General features: G+C 36.9%; 1 protein-coding gene across 1 annotated transcript in view; it reads right to left on the bottom strand.

The window, feature by feature from the left end:
• The window catches only part of LOC309668495 (organic anion transporter 7), a 51388-nt gene extending 36928 nt beyond the window's left edge, over positions 1-14460 (bottom strand). The window contains exons 1-2 of the mRNA XM_082478373.1: positions 9876-14460; positions 9090-9193 (exon numbers count right to left, since the gene is read on the bottom strand). Of these exons, the coding sequence (XP_082334499.1) occupies positions 9090-9193; positions 9876-10277 (506 nt within the window). The 5' untranslated portion in view covers positions 10278-14460. The remainder of the gene's footprint in view (positions 1-9089; positions 9194-9875) is intronic.
• Between the last annotated feature and the right edge of the window lie 7273 nt (positions 14461-21733).

Here is a 21733-nt window from a genome sequence, read left to right as displayed (position 1 = left end):
TATTGCTTCTCCAGCTTTCTTTTGATTTCCATTTGCATGGAATATCTTTTTCCGTCCCCTCACTTTCAGTCTGTATGTGTCCCTAGGTCTGAAGTGGTTCTCTTGTAGACAGCATATATATGGGTCTTGCTTTTGTATCCATTCAGAGAGCCTGTGTCTTCTGGTTGGAGCATTAAATCCATTCACATTTAAGGTAATTATCGATATGTATGTTCCTATTACGATTTTCTTAATTGTTTTGTGTTTGTTTTTGTAGGTCCTTTTCTTCTCTTGTGTTTCCCACTTAGAGAAGTTCCTTTAGCATTTGTTTTAGAGCTGGTTGGGTGTTGCCAAATTCTCTTAGCTTTTGCTTGTCTGTAAAGCTTTTGATTTCTCTGTCAAACTGAATGAGATCTTTGCTGGGTAGAATAATCTTGATTGTAGGTTCTTCCCTTTCATCATTTTAAGTACATCATGCCATTCCCTTCTGGCTTGTAGAGTTTCTGCTGAGAAATCAGCTGTTAACATTATGGGAGTTCCCTTGTATGTTATTTGTCATTTTTCCCTTGTTGCTTTTAATAATTTTTCTTTGTCTTTAATTTTTGTCAATTTGATTACCATGTGTCTTGGCATGTTTCTCCTTGGGTTTATCCTGCATGGGACTGTCTGTGCTTCCTGGAGTTGGGTGGCTATTTCCTTTCCCATGTTAGGGAATTTTTCGACTATAATCTCTTCAAATATTTTCTCATGTCCTTTCTCTCTCTCTTCTCCTTCTGGGACCCCTATGATGAGAATGTTGGTGCGTTTAGTGTTGTCCCAGAGGTCTCTTAGGCTATCTTATTTCTTTTCATTCTTTTTTCTTTATTCTGTTCCATGGCAGTGATTTCCACCATTCTGTCTTCCAGGTCACTTATCCGTTCTTCTGCCTCAGTTATTCTGCTATTGATTCCTTCTAGTGTATTTTTCATTTCAGTTATTGTATTGTTCATCTCTGTTTGTTTTTTAATTCTTCTAGGTCTTTCTTAAACATTTCTTGCATCTTCTTGATCCTTGCGTCCATTCTTTTCCCGAGGTCCTAGGTCATCTTCACCATCATTATTCTGAATTCTTTTTCTGGAAGGTTGCCTATCTCCACTTCATTTAGTTGTTTTTCTGGGGTTTTAACTTGTTCCTTCATCTGGTACATAGCCCTCTACCTTTTCATTTTGTCTATCTTTCTGTGATTGTGGTTTTCATTCCACAGGCTGCAGGATTGTAGTTTTTCTTGTTTCTGCTGTCTGCCCTCTGGTGGATGAGGCCATCTAAGATGCTTGTGTAAACTTCCTGATGGGAGGAACTGGTGGTGGGTAGAGCTGGGTGTTGCTCTGGTGGGCAGAGCTCAGTAAAACTTTAGTCTGCTTGTCTGCTGATGAGTGGGCTTGAGTTCCCTCCTTGTTGGTTGTTTGGCCTGAGGCAACCCAGCACTGGAGGCTACAGGCTTTTTGGTGTGGTTAATGGCAGAGTCCAGGAAGGGTCATGCCAAGGAGTACTTCCCAGAATTTCTGCTGCCAGTGTCCTTGTTCCCGTGGTGAGCCACAGCCACCCCTGGCCTCTGCAGGAGACCCTCCAGCACTAGCAGGTAGGTCTGGTTCAGTCTCCTATGGGGTCAGTGCTTCTTCCCCCTGGGTCCTCATGTGCACACTACTTTGTGTGTGCCCTCCAAGAGTGGAGTCTCTGTTTCCCCCAGTTCTGTCAAAGTCCTGCAATCAAATCCTGCTAGCTTTCAAAGTCTGATTCTCTGGGAATTCCTCCTCCCATTGCCGAACCCCCAGGTTGGGAAGCCTTACGTGGGGCTCAGAACCTTCACTCCAGTGGGTGGACTTCTGTGGTATAATTGTTCTCTAGTTTGTGAGTCACCCGCCGCGAGGTTATGGGATTTGATTTTATTGTGACTGCACCCCTCCTACCATCTCATTGCCGCTTCTCCTTTGTCTTGGATGTAGGGTATTTTTTTGGTGAGTTTCAGTGTCTTCCTGTTAATGACTGTTCAGCAGTTAGTTGTGATTCTGGTGCTCTCAAGAGGGAGTGAGCGCATGTCCTTCTACTCCACCATCTTCCCTTTTTATTACAATTTTCTTTTTTCTTATTGTGGTCTTTTCTTTTTCACTTAAAGACTTCCCTTTAACATTTCTTGTAAATCTGGTTTGGTGGTGCTGAACTCTTTTAGCTTTTGCTTGTCTGTGAAACTTTTGGTTTCTCCATTAAATCTGAATGAAAGCCTAGCTGGGTAGAGTATTCTTGGTCAAAAGTTTTTTTCCTTTCATCAGCTTAAATATTTTGTGCCACTCCCTCTGGCCTGCTGAGTTTCTGCTGAAAAGATAGCTGGTAAACTTATGGGAGTTCCTTTGTACATAACTTGTTGCTTTTCCTTTGCTGCTTTTAATATTCTCTCTTTATCTTTAATTTTTGCCATTTTAATTACAACGTGTCTTGGTGTGGTCCTCTTGGATTAATACTGTTTTGTACTCTTTATACTTCCTGGACCAGGCTGTCTGTTTTCTTTCCCAGGTTAGGAAAGTTCTCAGCTATTATGTCTTCACATATGTTCTCTGCCCCTTTCTCTCTCTCTTCTCCTTTTGAGATCCCTATAATGTGAATGTTAGCCCACTCGATGTTGTCCCAGAGGTCTCCTAAACTGTACTTATTTCTTTTTATTGTTTTTTTCTTTTGCTTTTTCTTTTGTTCAGCTTTAGTGATTTCCACTACCCTGTCTTCCAGTTTGCTGATCTTTTCCTCTTTATCACTTACTCTACTGATTCCTTCTAGTGTATTTTTCATTCCAGTTATTGAATTCTTCATCTCTGTTTGGTTCTTCTTTATATTTTCTAACTCTTTGTTAAAAGCTTCTAACTTTTCATTCTGTTCATCCAATCTTCTCTCGATTTCTTTGATCATCATTATGATCATTACTTTGAATTCTTTATTGGGTAGATTGGCTATCTCCACTTCACTTAGTTCTTCTGGGGTCTATCTTGTTCCTTCATTTGGAATGTCTTTCCTCTGTTTCCTCATTTTGCCTAATTTGCTGGGTTTTTTTTTTTTTAACATCTTTATTGGAGTATAATTGCTTTACAATTGTGTGTTAGTTTCTGCTGTATAACAAAGTGAATCAACTTTATGTATACATATATCCCCATATCTTCTCCCTCTTGTGTCTCCCTCCTAACCTCCTTATCTCACCCCTCTAGTTAGACACAAAGCACCAAGCTGACCTCCCTGTGCTATGCAGCTGCTTCCCACTAGCTATCTATTTTACATTTGGTAGTGTATATATGTCCATGCCACTCTCACTTCATCCCAGCTTACCCTTCTCCCTCCCCGTGTCCTCAAGTCCGTTCTCTTTGTCTGCATCTTTATTCCTGTCCTGTCCCTAGGTTCTTCAGAACTTTTTTTTTTTTTTTAGATTCCATATATATGTGTTAGCTCTATTTATAATTTGCTGTTTTTATTTCTATGTATTTGGTAGGTTGGTTATGTTTCCTGATCTGAAGAAGTGGCCTTTTGTAGGAGTTGTCCTATGCATGCCAGCGGTGCAATTCCCTTTGGTCGCCAGAGCTATATGCTCTAGAGGTCCCCCCTATGGGGGCTGCATGGGTCCTTCTGTTTTTGTGGATATTTACTGTGGGCAGTCTCATAGGAGTTGCTGGTCCCCAGTCCAGTTGGTTGCCAGGCCCTGCCTTGTGCAGAGGCTGCTGGCTGCTGGTTGGCTGGGCTCAGTTATAAGGAGGCTGATTTAGAGTGCTGCATTGTCCCAGGGCTAGTGCTGGCCCACTGGTGGGTGTGTTCTGGGGTGGCTGCTTTTGTGGCCAGTGTTCCAGATCTAGTGTTGACCTGCTGGTTGTTTGGGTCAGTTCCTGACATACCTGGCTGTGAGGTCTGGGTTATTCTAAAGCTGTTTCTGGCCTGTTGGTGAGTGGGGCTGGATCCTGGGGCAGCTGGCTGAGGGGCCCAAAGTGCCTTGGAGCTGGTGTTAGCCTGCTGGTGAATGGGCTTGGTCCTGACATGGTGAGCAGTGGAGCTGCCATGGTTCTGGGGCTGGAGTTTGCCTGCTGGTGGGCACGGCTGGGGCCCAGTGGGTCCTGGAGTTGATGCCTGTCCACTGTCATGTGTGTGGCTGGCCCAGGGCTAGTGCTTGCCATCTGGTGGGTGAAGCTGGGTTCCAGATTCTCTGGTTGCAGGGCCCTGGGTGTCCTGTGGCTAGTGATGGCACACTGGTGTGTGTGGCTGGGTCCTGGGTCCTCTTGTGGAAAGGGATGTGTGCTGGGGTTGCTGTGGCCTCAGGGGATCTTAAGGCTGCTCTCTTGCTGGTGGGTGGGGCTGTGTCCCTACATGGCTAGTTGCTTGGCTTGAGGCATCTCAGTACTGGTGTTGACAAGCTGGTGAGCAGGGCCAGGTCTTCTTGGGGAGAACATCAGCAATTGTAATTATCCTCCCTGTTTGTGGGTCACCCACCTGGGGGTATGGGTATTGACTATACTGCATCTCTGCCCTTCCTACCTGTCTTGTTGCGGTTGGTTCCTTCTTTATATCTTTAGTTGTAAAAGATTTTTTTCCTGCTAGGTTCTGGTCTTTCTTATCAATAGTTGCTATGTAAATAGTTGTAATTTTGGTGTGCCCAAGGGAGGAAGTGAGCTCAGGGTCTTCCTACTCCAATCATCTTGGCCACCTCCCCCAAAATAGCAGTCTTGACTTTCACCTCTGTATGTGCCTCATTCCCTATTCTCCTTCATCTCACTAAATGGTATCAGCATTCATCCATTTCCTCAGCCTGGACACATAGATATCTTCCTCGACCCTCTGCCACACCATAACCTCCTTCTTAAAAATCTGAAAGCATCAGGAAGTTCTACCACATTGTCCTCAAATTATGACCCAAATCCAGCTATTTGTTACCATTTCTGTGGTCATCTTCCTAATTCATATTCCCACCATCTTTCCTAAGACCTATTTTGACAGACTTTTGAAATGTCTTCCCTAACATGATTCTGGCTCTCTGAGTTAATTATCAATGGAGATTCAAGAATGAGGTTTAAAATATTGTATTATAATATTCCTCTTAAAAGCCTCTGATGCATACATTTCTGGTTCCAGGAATAAAGGCCTTAAACCCTATTATTTGCCCTCCATTCCCTCAGAAAAGAAATATAATGCAGGTACATACACAAAAAGAAACTACTGGAACATAGGTGAGCATGAACAAAAGCAGATAGACTGTAACAGGGTGTGTATACTCTCTCAGATAAGAGCAGATGGAGAGCAATATAAAGAAGATCCTGTTTCCATGGCTGTTAGCCTGGAATAAGGTGCAGTCCTCACAGTAAAGTGAAAAAGGTGCATGAAAAAAACCTGCCATCCTGCAATCTGGAGAATCAGGGCACAGGTGGTGGGAAACTGGGAACAATGAAAAAAGTGGGGGTTCCAGCAAGGGAAAGTGGTAAAGAGGGGATCCCAAAGTTGTGTCTACCATACATCCCGCAGATGGCCCCTGAAACATACATCTGCAGAATAAGTTCAACTAAGGACAAAGATCTAAACTGTGGTCAGAGCTGCTGCATAAGAAACAGTTTTTAGTTTAATTTCAGGCATGAAAATTACTTGTTAAAATGAAGGAATCAGTATTACTGATGAATAATAATGGAAAATAGAATCTTCACAACTTAATATTTATGATATTCAAGATATAATTCAAAATATCTTGATATGTGAAGAACCAAGAAAATGGAACTCATTCCCAAGAGAATGGAAATCTTTCAAATCTTCTCCTGAGATGAGACAAATTTTGGAACTAACCAACAAGGATTTTAAATATCAAAGATCCATTTGATACAATTGATGAACCTACAATTATACGTCATTATCCCCCAATGTTCATAGTTTACATTAGGATACACTCTTGGTATTGTACATTTTAAGGGTTTTGACAAATGTATAATGACATGTGCCCACCATTACAGTACCATAAAGAGTAGTTTCACTGCCCTAAGATACCTCTGTACTCTGCCTATTCATTTATTTCCCCCCTTACCAACTACTTATCCTTTTACTGTTTCCATAGTTTTGACTTTTCCAGAATGTTATATAGTTGGAATCACACAATATGTAGCCTTTTCAGATTAGCTTTTTTCACTTTGTGATACATATCTAAGGTTCCTCCCTGTCTTTTCATGGTTTGATAGCTCATTTACTTTTAGCATTGAATAAGATTCTATGGTTTGATGTATCACAATTTATTCATGCGTTCATCTACTAAAGGACATGTTGGTTGCTTCCAAGTTTTGGCAATTATGAATAAAGCTGCTATGAACATCCACAAGTAGGTTTTTGTGTGGACATAACTTTTCAACTCCTTTGAGAAAGTTCCAAGGAACATTACTGTTAGATTATTTGCCAAGAGTGTGCTTAATTTTGTAAGAAACTGACAAAATGTCTTCAAAAGTGGCTGTAACATTTTACATTCCCATCAGCAATGAATGAGAGTTCCTGTTTCTCCTCATCTTTGTCAGCATTTGGTGTTGTCAGTGTTTGGGTTTTTTGCCATTCTAATAGGTGTGCAGTAGTATATCATTGTTTTAGTTTGCATTTCCCTAATGACATATGTTGTGGAGCATCTTTTCATATGCTTATTTACCATCTGTATAACTTCTTTGATGGGGTGTCTTTCAAGTTTTCTGACCATTTTTAAATTGGAATGTTCATTTTCCTTTTGTTAAGCATTCTTTGTACATTTTGGATAACAATTCTTTTTCAGGTGTCTTTTGCAAGTATTTTTTCCAAGTCTGTGGTTTGTCTTCTCATGCTCTTGATTAAGTTTCTTTTTAATTGCAGTATAATATATAAAATATGATTTGCTATTTTAGCCACTTTTGATTGTATAGATCACTCACTGGTATTAATTACATTTACAATGTTGTGCAACCATCGTCACTAGCTACTGCCAAAATTTTTCAAAATCCTCAACAGAAACTTTGTACCCATTAAGCAATAACTCTCCATTCCTCTTTCTCCCCATCTTCTGGTATCTATATTCTACATTATTCTCTATGAATTTTCCTATTCTACATATTTTAAATAAGTGGAATCATAAATATTTGTCCTGTTTTTTCTGTCTTATTTTACTTTACATGTTTTCATGGTTTTAGTATGATTCAGAACTTTATTTCCTTTATGGCTGAACAATTTCCATTGTATGTACATATCACATTTTATCCATTCATCTGTTGATGGATACTTGGGTTGTTTTCATTTTTTGGCTATTGTGAATAATGCTGCAATGACATTGTTGTATAAGCTATCTGTTTGAGTTCCTGTTTTCAATTCTTTCTGTTTTATACCTAGCAATGGAATGCTGGGTCATGTGGTTTCCCTAAATTTAGCTTTTTGAAGAACTCCCAAAGTATTTGTCATAGTGGTGGCACCATTTTACCTCCCCATCAGTAATGTACAAGATTCTAATTTCTCTATATCCTTGTGAATACATGTTATTTTCCTTTTTTTTTTTTTAATTATAGCCATCCTAGTAGGTGTGAAGTGGCATTTTATTGTGGTTTTTGACTTGCATTTTTTAAATGACATCATGTTGAACATCTTTCTATGTACTTATGCACTATTTGTATAACTTCATAAAAGAAATGTATATTCAAGTCCTTTGCCCATTTAAAAATTGAGTTTTTTGTCTTTTTGTTGTTGAGTTGTAGGAGTTCTTTGTATAGTCTAGATATTAAACCCTATTCCCTTGGTCTATTTGCCTATCTTTATTCTTTATATATGATTTACAAATATTTTCTCCCATCAGATAGGTTATCTTTTCACTTTCTTGATAATGTCCTTTGATGTGCAAAAGTTTTTAATTTTGATGAAGTCCTATCTATATATATTTTCTTTTGTTACTCAGACTTTTGGTGTTATATCTAAAAGTACATTGCCAAATCCAAAGTCATGTAGATTTACACCTGTTTTTTCTTGAGTTTTATAGTTTTAGATCTTATATTTAAGTTGCTAATCCATTTTGTGTTAATATTTATTATGGTTTTAGGTTTTTTCACATTCTTTTGCATGTGGATATCCAATTGTCACAGCACCATTTGTTAAATGGGCCGAATTTTACCCATTGAATGGTCTTGGAAACTTTTTCAAAAATCAATCAGCATAGATATATTGTTTTATTTTTATTTCTGCAAGATGAGTAGTTCTGTGTTACAGAACTGTTAGAAATGAACATTCTGACTCTGAACACTTTTATAAGGTATCTTTTATAAGGTCATAAATTCAGAATTCACAGTTTTCACCTGAGATAACAGAAGGCATTATGCTAGTAGTGGTAAGGGGCACCTTAATTCTCCATACCCTTTAGAGGAGACAGGCTTGGGTGGTGGCAATGGTTGGCTGTCTAATTCAGAAGTGGTATGGTCAGGCACAGGGTATTCCAATTTCTAATACCACAAATGGTGACAGAAATTGTCATTAGATTAATTACCTTACATGGTTGAAAATTTTACCTTTAAAGTAATGTTTCAGCAAAAATAAAAATCAAGGTCATTGGAATACACCACCAAGACGCTTTGCTATGTATAACACAGGTTTCTTAGGAATGTCTACCCATCACACTTGAGAAACAGGGACATGATGACCTTGCTCTGAAAATCCACAAGCATTCAGCTAAGAGAGACTGAACAGGGCCCCCTGCCTAAGGCATGCAACACTGTTTTCCATATTGTATCATTGAACAGGTTGAATCTCATGATGTGAAACATCTTTCTCTCTGTTCCCATAGGTACCTCTTTCTCATCTTTATAAACCACATGTTGTGGCACCTCTGTTCTAAACCTCATCCTAAAATGCTCCCATATCTGATGGAGATGTTGTTTCTGTATCCCATACACAGTGCTCACAGCTGATAAAATAGCCCTCACCACATGGACTGTAATTCTCCATTTGTTTGTGTTTCTAGATCCCTGGGGAGCAAGGAAGCCCCAGGGCAGTGTAATTTGCCATAAGTGTTTCTTAATGGAAGAATGATTCATGAGTTCATGAAAATACCTGAGTAAAGAGAGCTGTGATCCAGAGACACTCACCTGTCTGATAAATGGCCATATATGATGCTTCCCACCAGCATTCCAGCCATGAACAAGAATTTGGCCATTGATTTTAGTGACTGAGATTCACATACCAGGTCCCACTGGAAGAGAAGGAAACCAACAAAGGAGAGCTCCACAACTTATAACCCCTCAGTGGAAACCTGATTGAAACAGTTTAAATGATTTACACGTTTCTTTATTTCAGCCCCTTTTTCCTCTCCAGCTTCCTTTTTTACTTTAGTTGACTTTTATCATTCAGGTATCAACTTAAACATAACTTCCTTTAGGAAGCCTCCTCTAAACCTGTTGGTTATATTGATGCCTTTTTAAATTCCATAAGTGATTCTCAAACTTGGCCACAGAGTGCAATCATTTGAGGAGCTTTAAAAATTTACTGATGCCAGAATTTCATTACAGATCTTCTCATATGGTTGCTCTGGGGTACAGTGCTTGGAGATTTTGATCAATATCCCTGATATTTCTACTTTTCAAGCCAGGCTGAGCATTACTGACCTTTTAAACACATCGCATAAATTATTTGCTTAACCTTTGGTCTTTTAAAAATAAAAGCCATATAATAGCAAGGTCACATCTATTTTTGAGTTCATTAGACTCATTAAATATATAGGTGCCTGGCATTCAGTAAAGAAGTAATTAATATTTGCTGAAAGAATGAAGAATGAGCCCCTAATAGTGACTAAAAAGTCTAGAAGTTTGTTCATTACTCTGTTACCCTTAAACACCCAGACCATGCACTCATAAGATGTAAATGGGGCCTCTTACCTCAGTCACCACAGTGGAGGAGAAGGAGCTTTGGTCATACACCCAGCCATCCACACAGGGTTCTGTGTCCAGATCACTCATGTCGGGGAAGGTCCCATTCAGGTGAAGGAGCTGCCACTGGGGGAGGAGGAAGCGACGACACTTCTCGGGCCTCAGGTTTGAGTCCAGTGGGATGGAGATTCTCAGGAGGGTGTCTTGGCTGAGGGTCCCAGTGCCATTAGCAGAGTCAGTGTCATTGTCAAGGATGTGAACCCAGCAGCGATGACCAGGAACAGCTGCAGTGAAGTTCTCCAATAGAATATGAGGGTACACTATGAGGCTGGAGATACAAAGGAAAACCATCTGAAGGATCTGGAATCTCCCCAGGCCTCCAACTTGATCCAGGAGGTCCTGAAAGGCCATTGAGCTGAGCAGTGATCCCCAAGGGGAGGCAAAATGACTGTTTAGAGAAGTTCAAAGGGAGGAGAAGTTTCCTCTCACTATGTCACACACTAAGTGTGTATTGATCCTGATCTCAGTGTAAGCTCAATGGGCCCTGTCTCACCTTCACAACAAGGCCATGGAAGCTATTTCTCCAACTTGTTTGGGGATCAGGTCGGTAACTGTCTTCTTTAAAGTCACAGAGAAATATTTTGCTGAGATGCTTCCAGCAATTGACAAAACTGTTTAAAGGTCTACTTTGTGAAAATTCTTTTTGTCAGCAGTGTCCCAAAGTGACATCGGACTTTGAGCTACACATCTGTAAATAAAATAAAATAAACCTGCTACATGGTTTGCAGTCCCTTTCAGAACATGTCATTTGTCAGACTCGAAAGTGAAACGTTTTTTGTTTTTCTGCGAAAAGTACTGAAAGTAAGTGCTTTGCTTGCTTAGTACTGAATTTTGATTAAAAGAGTTAATGAAAATAGTCCTGAGTTAATTTAAAGCAAGTGAAATATGATACAATATTTTTCTTTTGGTAAATGACATTATTCTGCTTAAAGTCAAATCAAACCATGATTTCACATTGAAAATAAATTACTCAAAATGGGGGCAGGGTGGGTAGTGATGGAGGGCAGAGGGCTAAGTCAGTGGTAAGTGCATAGAGAAGTTTATTTTTTACAGGCTTACAGATTCATTCAGATAATATTTGTGAGGACCTTTTCTGTTCTAGGAACACAGCATTGTGCTAGACAAGGTCTTTAAGTGTAAGACTATGGTGAGTAAGGGAGAGGTATATAAATAACTACAATCTGATATTATAAAACATATATATGGCGAATGCACAATGTGCTATGGAAGAATTGAAGAGCAACATAGGAAAAATATCACCTTTGTTAACACTAAATCTTCCATTGAAAATTCTTTTGAAGCCTTATTGTGGTATAATTCATATAACACATAATTCTCTTTAAAATATACACTTACATGGGTTTTATTTGTTCACAGTTGTGCATCCATGACTACGCTCTCATTACAGAACATTTTCGTCACCACAAAAGAAACCTGTACCCACGAGGAGTCACACTCCATTCCCCACTTTACCCCTAACTCTTAGCAACCACTAACCTACATCTGTCTCTATGGATTTGCTTAATTCATGTATTTCATAGAAATCATGTTATAAAATATGTGGGCCTTTGTATCTGGCTTCTTTCTGGCTTTTTTGTGCACTTAACATAATGTTTTCAAGTTTCATCTATGTTGTAACATATGCCATTCTTTCATTCCTTTTTATGACTAATTAATTCTTTTTATGGCAATTAATTTGACTTTATTATTTTTCTACATATATATTTAATTTTTACTTTATATTGGAGTATAGTGGATTAACAATGTTGTGTTAGTTTCAGGTGTACAGTAAAGTGATTCAGTTAAACATACACATGTATCTATCCTTTTTCAAATTCTTTTCCCATTTAGGTTATTACAGAATACTGGGCAAAGTTCCCTGTGCTATACAGTAGGTCCTTGTTGGTTATCTATTTTAAATATAGCAGTGTGTAAATGTCAATCCCAAATTCCCAATTTATCCCTCCCCCCACCTTTCCCCTTTGGTAACCATAAGTTTGTTTTCTAAGTCTGTGAAACTGTTTCTGTTTTGTAAATAAGTTCATTTGTATCATTTTTTAAAAGATTCTGCATATAAGAGATATCATATTATATTTGTCTTTCTCTTTCTGACTTACTTAGTATGATAATCTCCAGGTAATCTATGTTGCTGCAAATGGCATTATTTCATTCTTTCTTACAGCTGAGTAATACTCCACCGTATATATGTACTACATCTTCTTTATCCATCCCTTTGTTGATGGACATTTAGGTTGCTTCCATGTCCTGGCTATTGTAAATCTCATTGTAGTTTGCATTTCTCTAATAATTAGTGATGTTGTACATTTTTTCATGTGCTTTTGGCCATCTGTATGTCTTCTTTGGAGAAATGTCTATTTAGATCTTTTGCCCACTTTTTGATTGGGTTGTTTGCTTTTTTGATATTGAGCCACATGAGCTGTTTGTATATTTTGGAGATTAATCTCTTGTTGGTCGCTTCATTTGCAAATATTTTCTTCCATTCTGTGAGTTGTCTTTTCAGTTGGTTTTTTTTTTTATGGTTTCCTTTGCTGTGCAAAAGCTTTTCAGTTTAATTAGATCCCATTTGTTTATGTTTGTTTTTATTTTCATTACTCTAGGAGGTGGATCCAAAAAATATTGCTATGATTTATGTCAAAGAGTGTTCTATGTTTTCTTCTAGGAGTTTTATTGTATCTGATCTTACATTTAGGTCTTTAATCCATTTTGAGTTTATTTTTGTGTAAGGTGTTAGAGAACGTTCTAATTTCATTTTTTTACATGTAGCTGTCCAGTTTTCCAAGCATCACTTATTTAAGAGACTATCTTTTCTTCATTGTATATTCTTGCTTCCTTTGTCATAGATTAATTGACTATAGGTGCGTAGGTTTACTTCTGGGCTTTCAATCCTGTTCCCTTGATCTCTGTTTCTGTTTTTGTGCCAATACCATACTGTTTTGATTATTGTACATCTGTAGTGTAGTCTGAAGTCAGGGAGCCTGATTCTTCCAGCTCCATTTTTCTTTCTCAAGATTACTTTGGCTATTGGTGGTCTTTTGTGTATCCATACAAATTTTAAGATTTTTTTGTTCTAGTTCTGTGAAAAATACTATTGGTAATTTGATAGTGATTGCATTGAGTCTGTAGATTGCTTGGGTAGTATAGTCATTTTGACAGTATTGATTCTTCCAATACAAGAACATTCATATATCTTTCCATCTGTTTATGTCATCTTCAATTTCTTTCATCAGCATCTTACAGTTTTCAGAGTACAGGTATTTTGCCTCCTTAAGTAGGTTTATTCCTAGGTATTTTATTCTTTTTGATGCAATGGTAATTGGGATTGTTTCCTTCATTTCTCTTTCTGATCTTTCATTATTAGTGTATATGAATGCAAGAGATTTCTCTGTATTAATTTTGTATCCTGCAAATTTACTGAATTCATTCATGACCTCTAGTAGTTTTCTGGTAGCATCTTTAGGATGTTCTATGTATAGTTTCATGTCATCTGCAAACACTGACAGTTTTAATTCTTTCTTTCCAATGTGGATTTCTTTTATTTCTTTTTCTTCTCTGATTGCTGTGGCATTTGCCTTATATATTGACTTGCTCCTATGTTAGGTGCATATATATTTACAATTGTTATATCTTCTTCTTGGACTGATGCCTTGATCATTATGTAGTGTCCTTCTTTGTCTCTTGTAACAGTCTTTTTTTTTTTAAACAACTTTATTGGAGTATTATTGATTTACAATGGTGTGATAGTTTCTGCTGTATAATAAAGTGAATAAGCTTTACGTATACATATATCTCCATATCTCCTCCCTCTGGCGTCTCCCTCCCTCTCTCCCTATCTCACCCATCTAGATGGTCACAAAGCACCAAGCTGATCTCCCTGTGCATTGTGGTTGCTTCCCACTGGCTATGTATTTTAAATTTGGTAGTGTATATATGTCCATGCCACTCTCTCACTTTGTCCCATCTTACCCTTCCCCTCCCCGTATCCTCAAGTTCATTCTCTAGTAGGTCCGTGTCTTTACTCCTGTCTTGCCCCTAGGTTCTTAATGACCATTTTTTTGTTTGTTTTTTAGATTCCATATATATGTGTTAGCATACGGTATTTGTTTTTCTCTTTCTGACTTACTTCACTCTGTATGACAGACTCTAGGTCCATCCAACTGACTACAAATAATTCAATTTCATTTCTTTTTATGGCTGAGTAATATTCCATTGTATATATGTGCCACATCTTCTTTATCCATTCATCTGTTGATGGGCACTTAGGTTGCTTCCATGTTCTGGCTACTGTAAATAGAGCTGCAATGAACATTGTGGTAATTGACTCTTTTTGAATTATGGTTTTCTCAGGGTATATGCCGGGTAGTGGGACTGCCGGGTCATATGGTAGTTCTATTTTTAGTTTTTTAAGGAAACTCCATACTGTTCACTATAGTGGCTGTATCAATTTACATTCCCACCAACAGCGCAAGAGGGTTCGCTTTTCTCCACACCCTCTCCAGCATTCATTGTTTCTAGATTTTTTTGATGATGGCCATTTTCACCAGTGTGAGGTGATACTTCATTGTCATTTTGATTTGCATTTCTCTAATGATTAGTGATGTTGAGCATTCTTTCATGTGTTTGTTGGCAATCTGTATATCTTCTTTGGAGAAATGTGTATGTAGGTCTTCTGCCCATTTTTGGATTGGGTTTTTGTTTTTTTGATATTGAGCTGCATGAGCTGCTTGTAAATTCTGGAGATTAATCCTTTGTCAGTTGCTTCATTTGCAAATTTTTTCTCCCATTCTGAGCGTTGCCTTTTCATCTTGTTTATGTTTTCCTTTGCTGTGCAAAAGATTTTAAGTATCATTAGGTCCCATTTGTTTATTTTTGTTTTTATCTCTATTTCTCTAGGAGGTGGGTCAAAAAGGATCTTGTGTAATTTATGTCATAGAGTGTTCTGCCTATGTTTTCCTCTAAGAGTTTCATACTGTCTGGCCTTACATTTAGGTCTTTAATCCATTTTGAATTTATTTTTGTGTATGGTGTTAGGGAGTGTTCTAATTTCATTCTTTTACATGTAGCTGTCCAGTTTTCCCAGCACCACTTATTGAAGAGGCTGTCTTTTCTCCATTGTATATTCTTGCCACCACTGTCAAAGATAAGGTGACCATATGTGCAAGGGTTTATCTCTGGGCTTTCTATTCTGTACCATTTGATCTACATTTCTGTTTTTGTGGCAGTACCATACTGTCTTCGTTACTAGCTTTGTAGTATAGTTTGAAGTTGCAGAGCCTGATTCCTCCAGCTCCGTTATTCTTTATTAAGATTGCTTTGGCTATTCAGGGTCTTTTGTGTTTCCATACAAATTGTGAAATTTTTTATTCTAGTGCTGTGAAAAATGCCATTGGTAGTTTGATAAGGATTGCATTGAATCTGTAGATTGCTTTGGGTTGTATAGTCATTTTCACAATGTTGATTCTTCCAATCCAAGCACATGGTATATCTCTCCATCTGTTTGTATCATCTTTAATTTCTTTCATCAGCGTCTTGTAGTTTTCTGCATACAGGTCTTTTGTCTCCTTAGGTAGGTTTATTCCCAGGTATTTTATTCTTTTTGTTGCAATGGTAAATGGAATGTGTTTCCTTAATTTCTATTTCAGATTTTTCATCATTACTGTATAGGAATGCAAGAGATTTCTGTGAATTCATTTTGTATCCTGCTACTTTACCAAATTCATTGATGGTCTCTAGTAGTTTTCTGCTAGCGTCTTTAGGATTCTCTTTGTATAGTGTCATGTCATGTGCAAACAGTGACAGTTTTACATCTTCTTTTCTGATTTGGATTCCTTTTATTTCTTTTTCTTCTCTGATTGCTGTGGCTAACACTTCCAAAACTATGTTGAATAATAGTGATGAGAGTGTGCACCCTTGTCTTGTTCCTGATCTTAGGGGAAATGGTTTCAGTTTTTCACCATTGAGAATGATGTTGGCTGTGGGTTTGTCATATATGGCCTTTATTATGTTGAGGTAAGTTCCCTTTATGCCTACTTTCTGGAGGGTTTTTATCATAAACGGGTGTTGAATTTTGTCAAAAGCTTTTTCTGCATCTATTGAGATAATCATATGGTTTTTCTCCTTCAGTTTGTTAATATGGTTTATCACATTGATTGATTTGCATATATTGAAGAATCCTTGCATTCCTGGCATAAACCCTACTTGATCATGGTGTATGATCCTTTTAATGTCTGTTGGATTCTGTTTGCTAGTATTTTGTTGAGGATTTTTGCATCTATGTTCATCAGTGATGTTGGCCTTTAGTTTTCTTTTTTTGTGACATCTTTGGTTTTGGTATCAGGTGAATGGATAAAGAGGATGTGGTACATATACACAATGGAATATTACTCAGCCATAAAGAGGAATGAAATTGGGTCATTTGTAGAGACGTGGATGGACTTAGAGACTGTCATACAGAGTGAAGTAAGTCAGAAAGGGAAAAACAAATATAGTATATTAACGCATATATGTAGAATCTAGAAAAATGGTACAGATGAACTGGTTTGCAAGACAGAAATAGAGACACCGATGTAGAGAACAAACATATAGAGACCAAGGTGGGAAAGTGGTGGGGTGGTGGGTGGGGTATGAATTGGAGGATTGGGACTGACATATATACATTAATACATATAAAATAGATAACTAATAAGAACTTGCCATATAAATAATAAATAAAATAAAATTTTAAAATATTAAAATAAATATGTCATTTATTATAAACATTATGAATAGTTTTCTCATTAATGCTTGCCTTTGAATTCTTAAATTATTTTATTTCACAATTCACATTTTTTTAAACACCATTGGGAAAGTGGCTGGGGTGTGTGATGATGTGATGAATTGGGAGATTTGGATTGACATATATACACTAAGATGTATAAAATGGAAAACTAATAAGAACCTGCTGTATAAAAAATAAGTAAAATAAAATTCAAAAATTCAGAAAAAAAAAGGATAATAGTACGTGACTTTAACTCCCCACTTACAGCAATGGACAGATCATCCAAACAGAAAATAAATAAGAAACACAAGCTTTAAATGACTCATTAGACCAGATGGACTTAATTTATATTTATAGGACATTCCATGCAAAAACAACAGAATACACTTTCTTCTCAAGTGCACACAGAACATTCTCCAGAATAGATCACATCTTGGGTCACAAATCAAACCTTGGTAAATTTAAGATAACTGAAATTGTATCAACCATCTTTTCCAACCACAACACCATGAGACTAGATATTAGTTACAGGGGAAAAAACTTCAAAAAATGCAAACACATGGTTAAACAATATGTTACTATACAACCAAGAGATCACTGAAGAAATCAAAGAGGAAATCAAAAAATACCTTGAAACAAATAACAATGAAAACACGATGACCCTAAACCTTTGGAATGCAACAAAAGCAGTTCTAAGAGGGAAGTTTGTTGCAATTCAATCCTACCTTAAGAAACCAGAAAAATCTCAAGTAAACAACTTAACCTTACACCTAAAGCAATTAGAGAAAGAAGAATAAAAAAACAGAAAAAAAACCCAAAAGTTAGCAGAAGGAAAGAAACCATAAAGATCAGATCAGAAATAAATGAAAAAGAAATGAAGGAAACAATAGCAGAGATCAATAAAACTAAAAGCTGGTTCTTTGAGAAGTTAAACAAAATTGATAAACCATTAGCCAGACTCTATAGTAAAAAAAGGGAGAAGACTCAAATCAACAGAATTAGAAATGAGAAAGGAGAAATAACAACTGACACTGCAGAAATACAAAGGATCATGAGAGACTACTACAAGTAACTATATGCCAATAAAATGGACAACCTAGAAGACAAATTCTTAGAAAAGTACAACCTTCTAAGACAACCAGGAAGAAATAGAAAATATAAACAGACCAATCACAAGCACTGAAATTGAAACTGTGATTAAATATCTTCCAACAAACAAAAGCCCAGGACCAGATGGCTTCACAGGTGAATTCTATCAAACATTTAGAGAAGAGCTAACACCTATCCTTCTCAAACTCTTCCAAAATATAGCAGAGGGAGGAACACTCCCAAACTCATTCTACGAGGCCACCATCACCCTGATACCAAAACCAGACAAAGATGTCACAAAGATAGAAAACTACAGACCAATATCCCTGATGAACATAGATGCAACAATCCTCAACAAAATAGTAGCAAACAGAATCCAACAGCACATTAAAAGGATCATACACCATGGTCAAGTGGGGTTTATCTCAGGAATGCAAGGATTCTTCAATATACACAAATCAATCAGTGTGATACACCATATTAACAAATTGAAGGAGAAAAACCATATGATCATCTCAATAGATGCAGAAAAAGCTTTTGACAAAATTCAACACCGATTTATAATAAAAAACCCTCCAGAAAGTAGGCATAGAGGGAACTTACCTCAACATAATAAAGGCCAAATACGACAAACCCACAGCCAACATCGTTCTCAATGGTGAAAAATTGAAACTATTTCCTTTAAGATCAGGAACAAGACAAGGTTGCCCACTCTCACCACTATTATTCAACATAGTTTTGGAAGTTTTAGCCACAGCAATCAGAGAAGAAAAAGAAATAAAAGGAATCCAAATCGGAAAAGAAGAAGTAAAACTGTCATTGTTTGCAGATGACATGATACTGTACATAGAGAATCCTAAAGATGCTACCAGAAAACTACTAGAGCTAATCAATGAATTTGGTAAAGTAGCAGGATACAAAATGAATTCACAGAAATCTCTTGCATTCCTATACACTAATGGTGAAAAATCTGAAAGAGAAATTAAGGAAACACTTCCATTTCCCATTGCAACAAAAAGAATAAAATACCTAGGAATAAACCTACCTAATGTGGCAAAAGACCTGTATGCAGAAAACTATAAGACACTGCTGGAGGAAATCAAAGATAATACAAACAGATGGAAAGATATACCATGTTCTTGGATTTGAAGAATCAACATTGTGAAAATGACTATACTACCCACAGCAATGTACAGATTCAGTGCAATCCCTATCAAATTACCAATGGATTTTTTCACAGAACTAGAACAAAAAGTTTTACAATTTGTATGGAAACAGAAAAGACCCCGAATAGCCAAAGCAATCATGAGAAAGAAAAACGGAGCTGGAGGAATCAGGCTCTGCAACTTCAAACTATACTACAAAGCTAGTAACGAAGACAGTATGGTACTGCCACAAAAACAGAAATATAGATCAAATGGTACAGAATAGAAAGCCCAGAGATAAACCCTTGCACATATGGTCACCTTATCTTTGACAGTGGTGGCAAGAATATACAATGGAGAAAAGACAACCTCTTCAATAAGTGGTGCTGGGAAAACTGGACAGCTACATGTAAAAGAATGAAATCAGAACACTTCCTAACACAATTCACAAAAATAAACTCAAAATGGATTAAAGACCTAAATGTAAGGCCAGATACTATAAAACTCTTAGAGGAAAACATAGGCAGAACACTCTGACATATATCACAGCAAGATCTTTTTTGGCCTACCTTCTCGAGTAATGGAAATAAAATAAAAAATAAACAAATGGGACCTAATGAAACTTAAATGTTTTTTCACAGCAAATGAAACAATCAAAATCCAAAAAGACAACCTATAAAATGGAAGAAAATATTTGCAATTGATGCAGCTGACTTGGGGTTAATATCCAAAATATATAAACAGCTTGCAATACTGAAGAAACAATCTGAACAAAAATGGGCAGAAGACCTGTACATACATTTTTCCAAAGAAGACAAATGGATGACGAACAGGCAAATGAAATGATGCTCAACATTGCTAATGACTAGAGAAATGCAAATCAAAACCACAGTGGGGTATTAGCTCACAGCTGTCAGAATGGCTATCATCAAAAAGACCACAAATAACAAATGTTGGTGAAAATATGGTGAAAAGGGAGCCCTTGTACACTGCCAAATGGAATGTAAATTGGTGCACCCACTATGGAAAACAGTGTGGAGATTCCTCAAAAAAAAACTGGAAAAGAAACTACTATATGATCCAGCAATTCCACTCCTGGGTATACATCCCCCCCAAACCAAAACACTAATTGGAAAAGATACAGGCACACTAATGTTTGTAGCAGCATTATTTACAATAGCCAAAACATGGAAGCAACTCAAATGTCCATCAGCAGATGACTGAATTAAGAAGATATATTCCATAAGTATATATGGAACATTACTCAGCCAAGAAAAAGAATGAAATATTGCCATTTGTAGGAACATGGATGGATCTAGAGAATATCATGCTGAGTGAAGTAAGTTAGACAGAGAAAGACAAATACTATATGATATCAGTCATATGTAGAATCTAAAAAATAATACAAACGAATGTATATACAAAACAGAAACAGACTGACAGACATAGAAAACAAATTTATGGTTACCGAAAGGGAGAGGGAGTGGGAAGGGACAAATTAGGGGTATGGGATTAACAGAAACAAACTACTATACATAAAATAGATAAGCAACAAGGATTTACTGTGTACAGGGAATTGTACCCAATATCTTGTAATAACCTATAATGGAAAAAATCTTAAAAATCCCTGAAACACTATGCTATACACCTGAAAATGACACAATATTGCACATAAACTATATATCAAATTACAAAAAAAAAAAAAACCAACCCTAACAATCTTATTTAAAAATGGTCAGAGGAGCTGAATAGACATTTCTTCAAAGAAGATATTCAAAAGGCCAACAGATGCATGACAAGGATTTCAACATCACTGGTCATCAGGGAAATGTAAATCAAATCTACAATGAGATACTACCTCACACCTGTTAGAACAATTATTGTATAAAAGAGGGGAGATGTTAAGTGCTGGTGAAGATGTGGAGGAAAAGAACACATGTAGACAATTGATAGCAATGTGAATTGGAACAGCAACTAAAGAAAACAGTATGGAGGGTCCTCCAAGTATTAAAAATATAAACACAATATGATCCAACAATCCTACTTCTGGGTACCTAACCAAAAGAATGAAATCTCTATCTTAAAGAGATATCTGCACTACCATGTTCATTGCAGCATTATTTATAATACCCAAGACATGGAAACAACCTAAGTATCCACCAATAAGAGAATTAGAAAAATATATGTATATACCACCTATGAGATATAGATAGATAAATATAATAGATACAGATATAATAGATAAATAATATGAAGAATATTATTCAGCCATGTGAAAAATCAAGAAATCCTGCCATTTACAACACGGATGACTCCTTGAGGGCATTATGCTAAGTGAAATAAGTCATAAAGAGAAAGACAAACACTGTATAACCTTCCATATATGTGGAATCTAAAAAGCCTGAACTCATAGAAACAGGGAAGTGATTACCAGGTTGGTTGCCAGGGGTAGCAGAATTGAGTGATGTGCTCAAAGGGCACAAACTTCCAGTTATACACTTAATAAGTTCTGGGAATGTTATGTACAGCATGTAGACTAGAGTCAGCAATATTTTACCGTAAATTTGAAAGTTCCTAAAAAATTAGATTTTTAAAGTGCTCAAAAAATATATATAACTATGTGAGGTGATGGATGTGTTAACATACCTTATTGTGGTAATTATTTCACAACATGTACATATATCTAATCATTATGTTGTACATTTTAAACGTACACAATTTCATATAAATCTTATCTCAATAAGCAGAAATTTTTTAATTTTAAAAAAGAAATAATTTGATTTGTAATCTTTTGGAAT

This window comes from Balaenoptera physalus (genome assembly GCF_965194825.1).
Source record: "Balaenoptera physalus genome assembly, chromosome: 10".
Classification (NCBI taxonomy): Eukaryota; Metazoa; Chordata; class Mammalia; order Artiodactyla; family Balaenopteridae; genus Balaenoptera; species Balaenoptera physalus.
The sequence above is the reverse complement of the archived record's forward strand: the minus strand, read 5'-3'. Positions and strand labels throughout refer to the sequence as shown.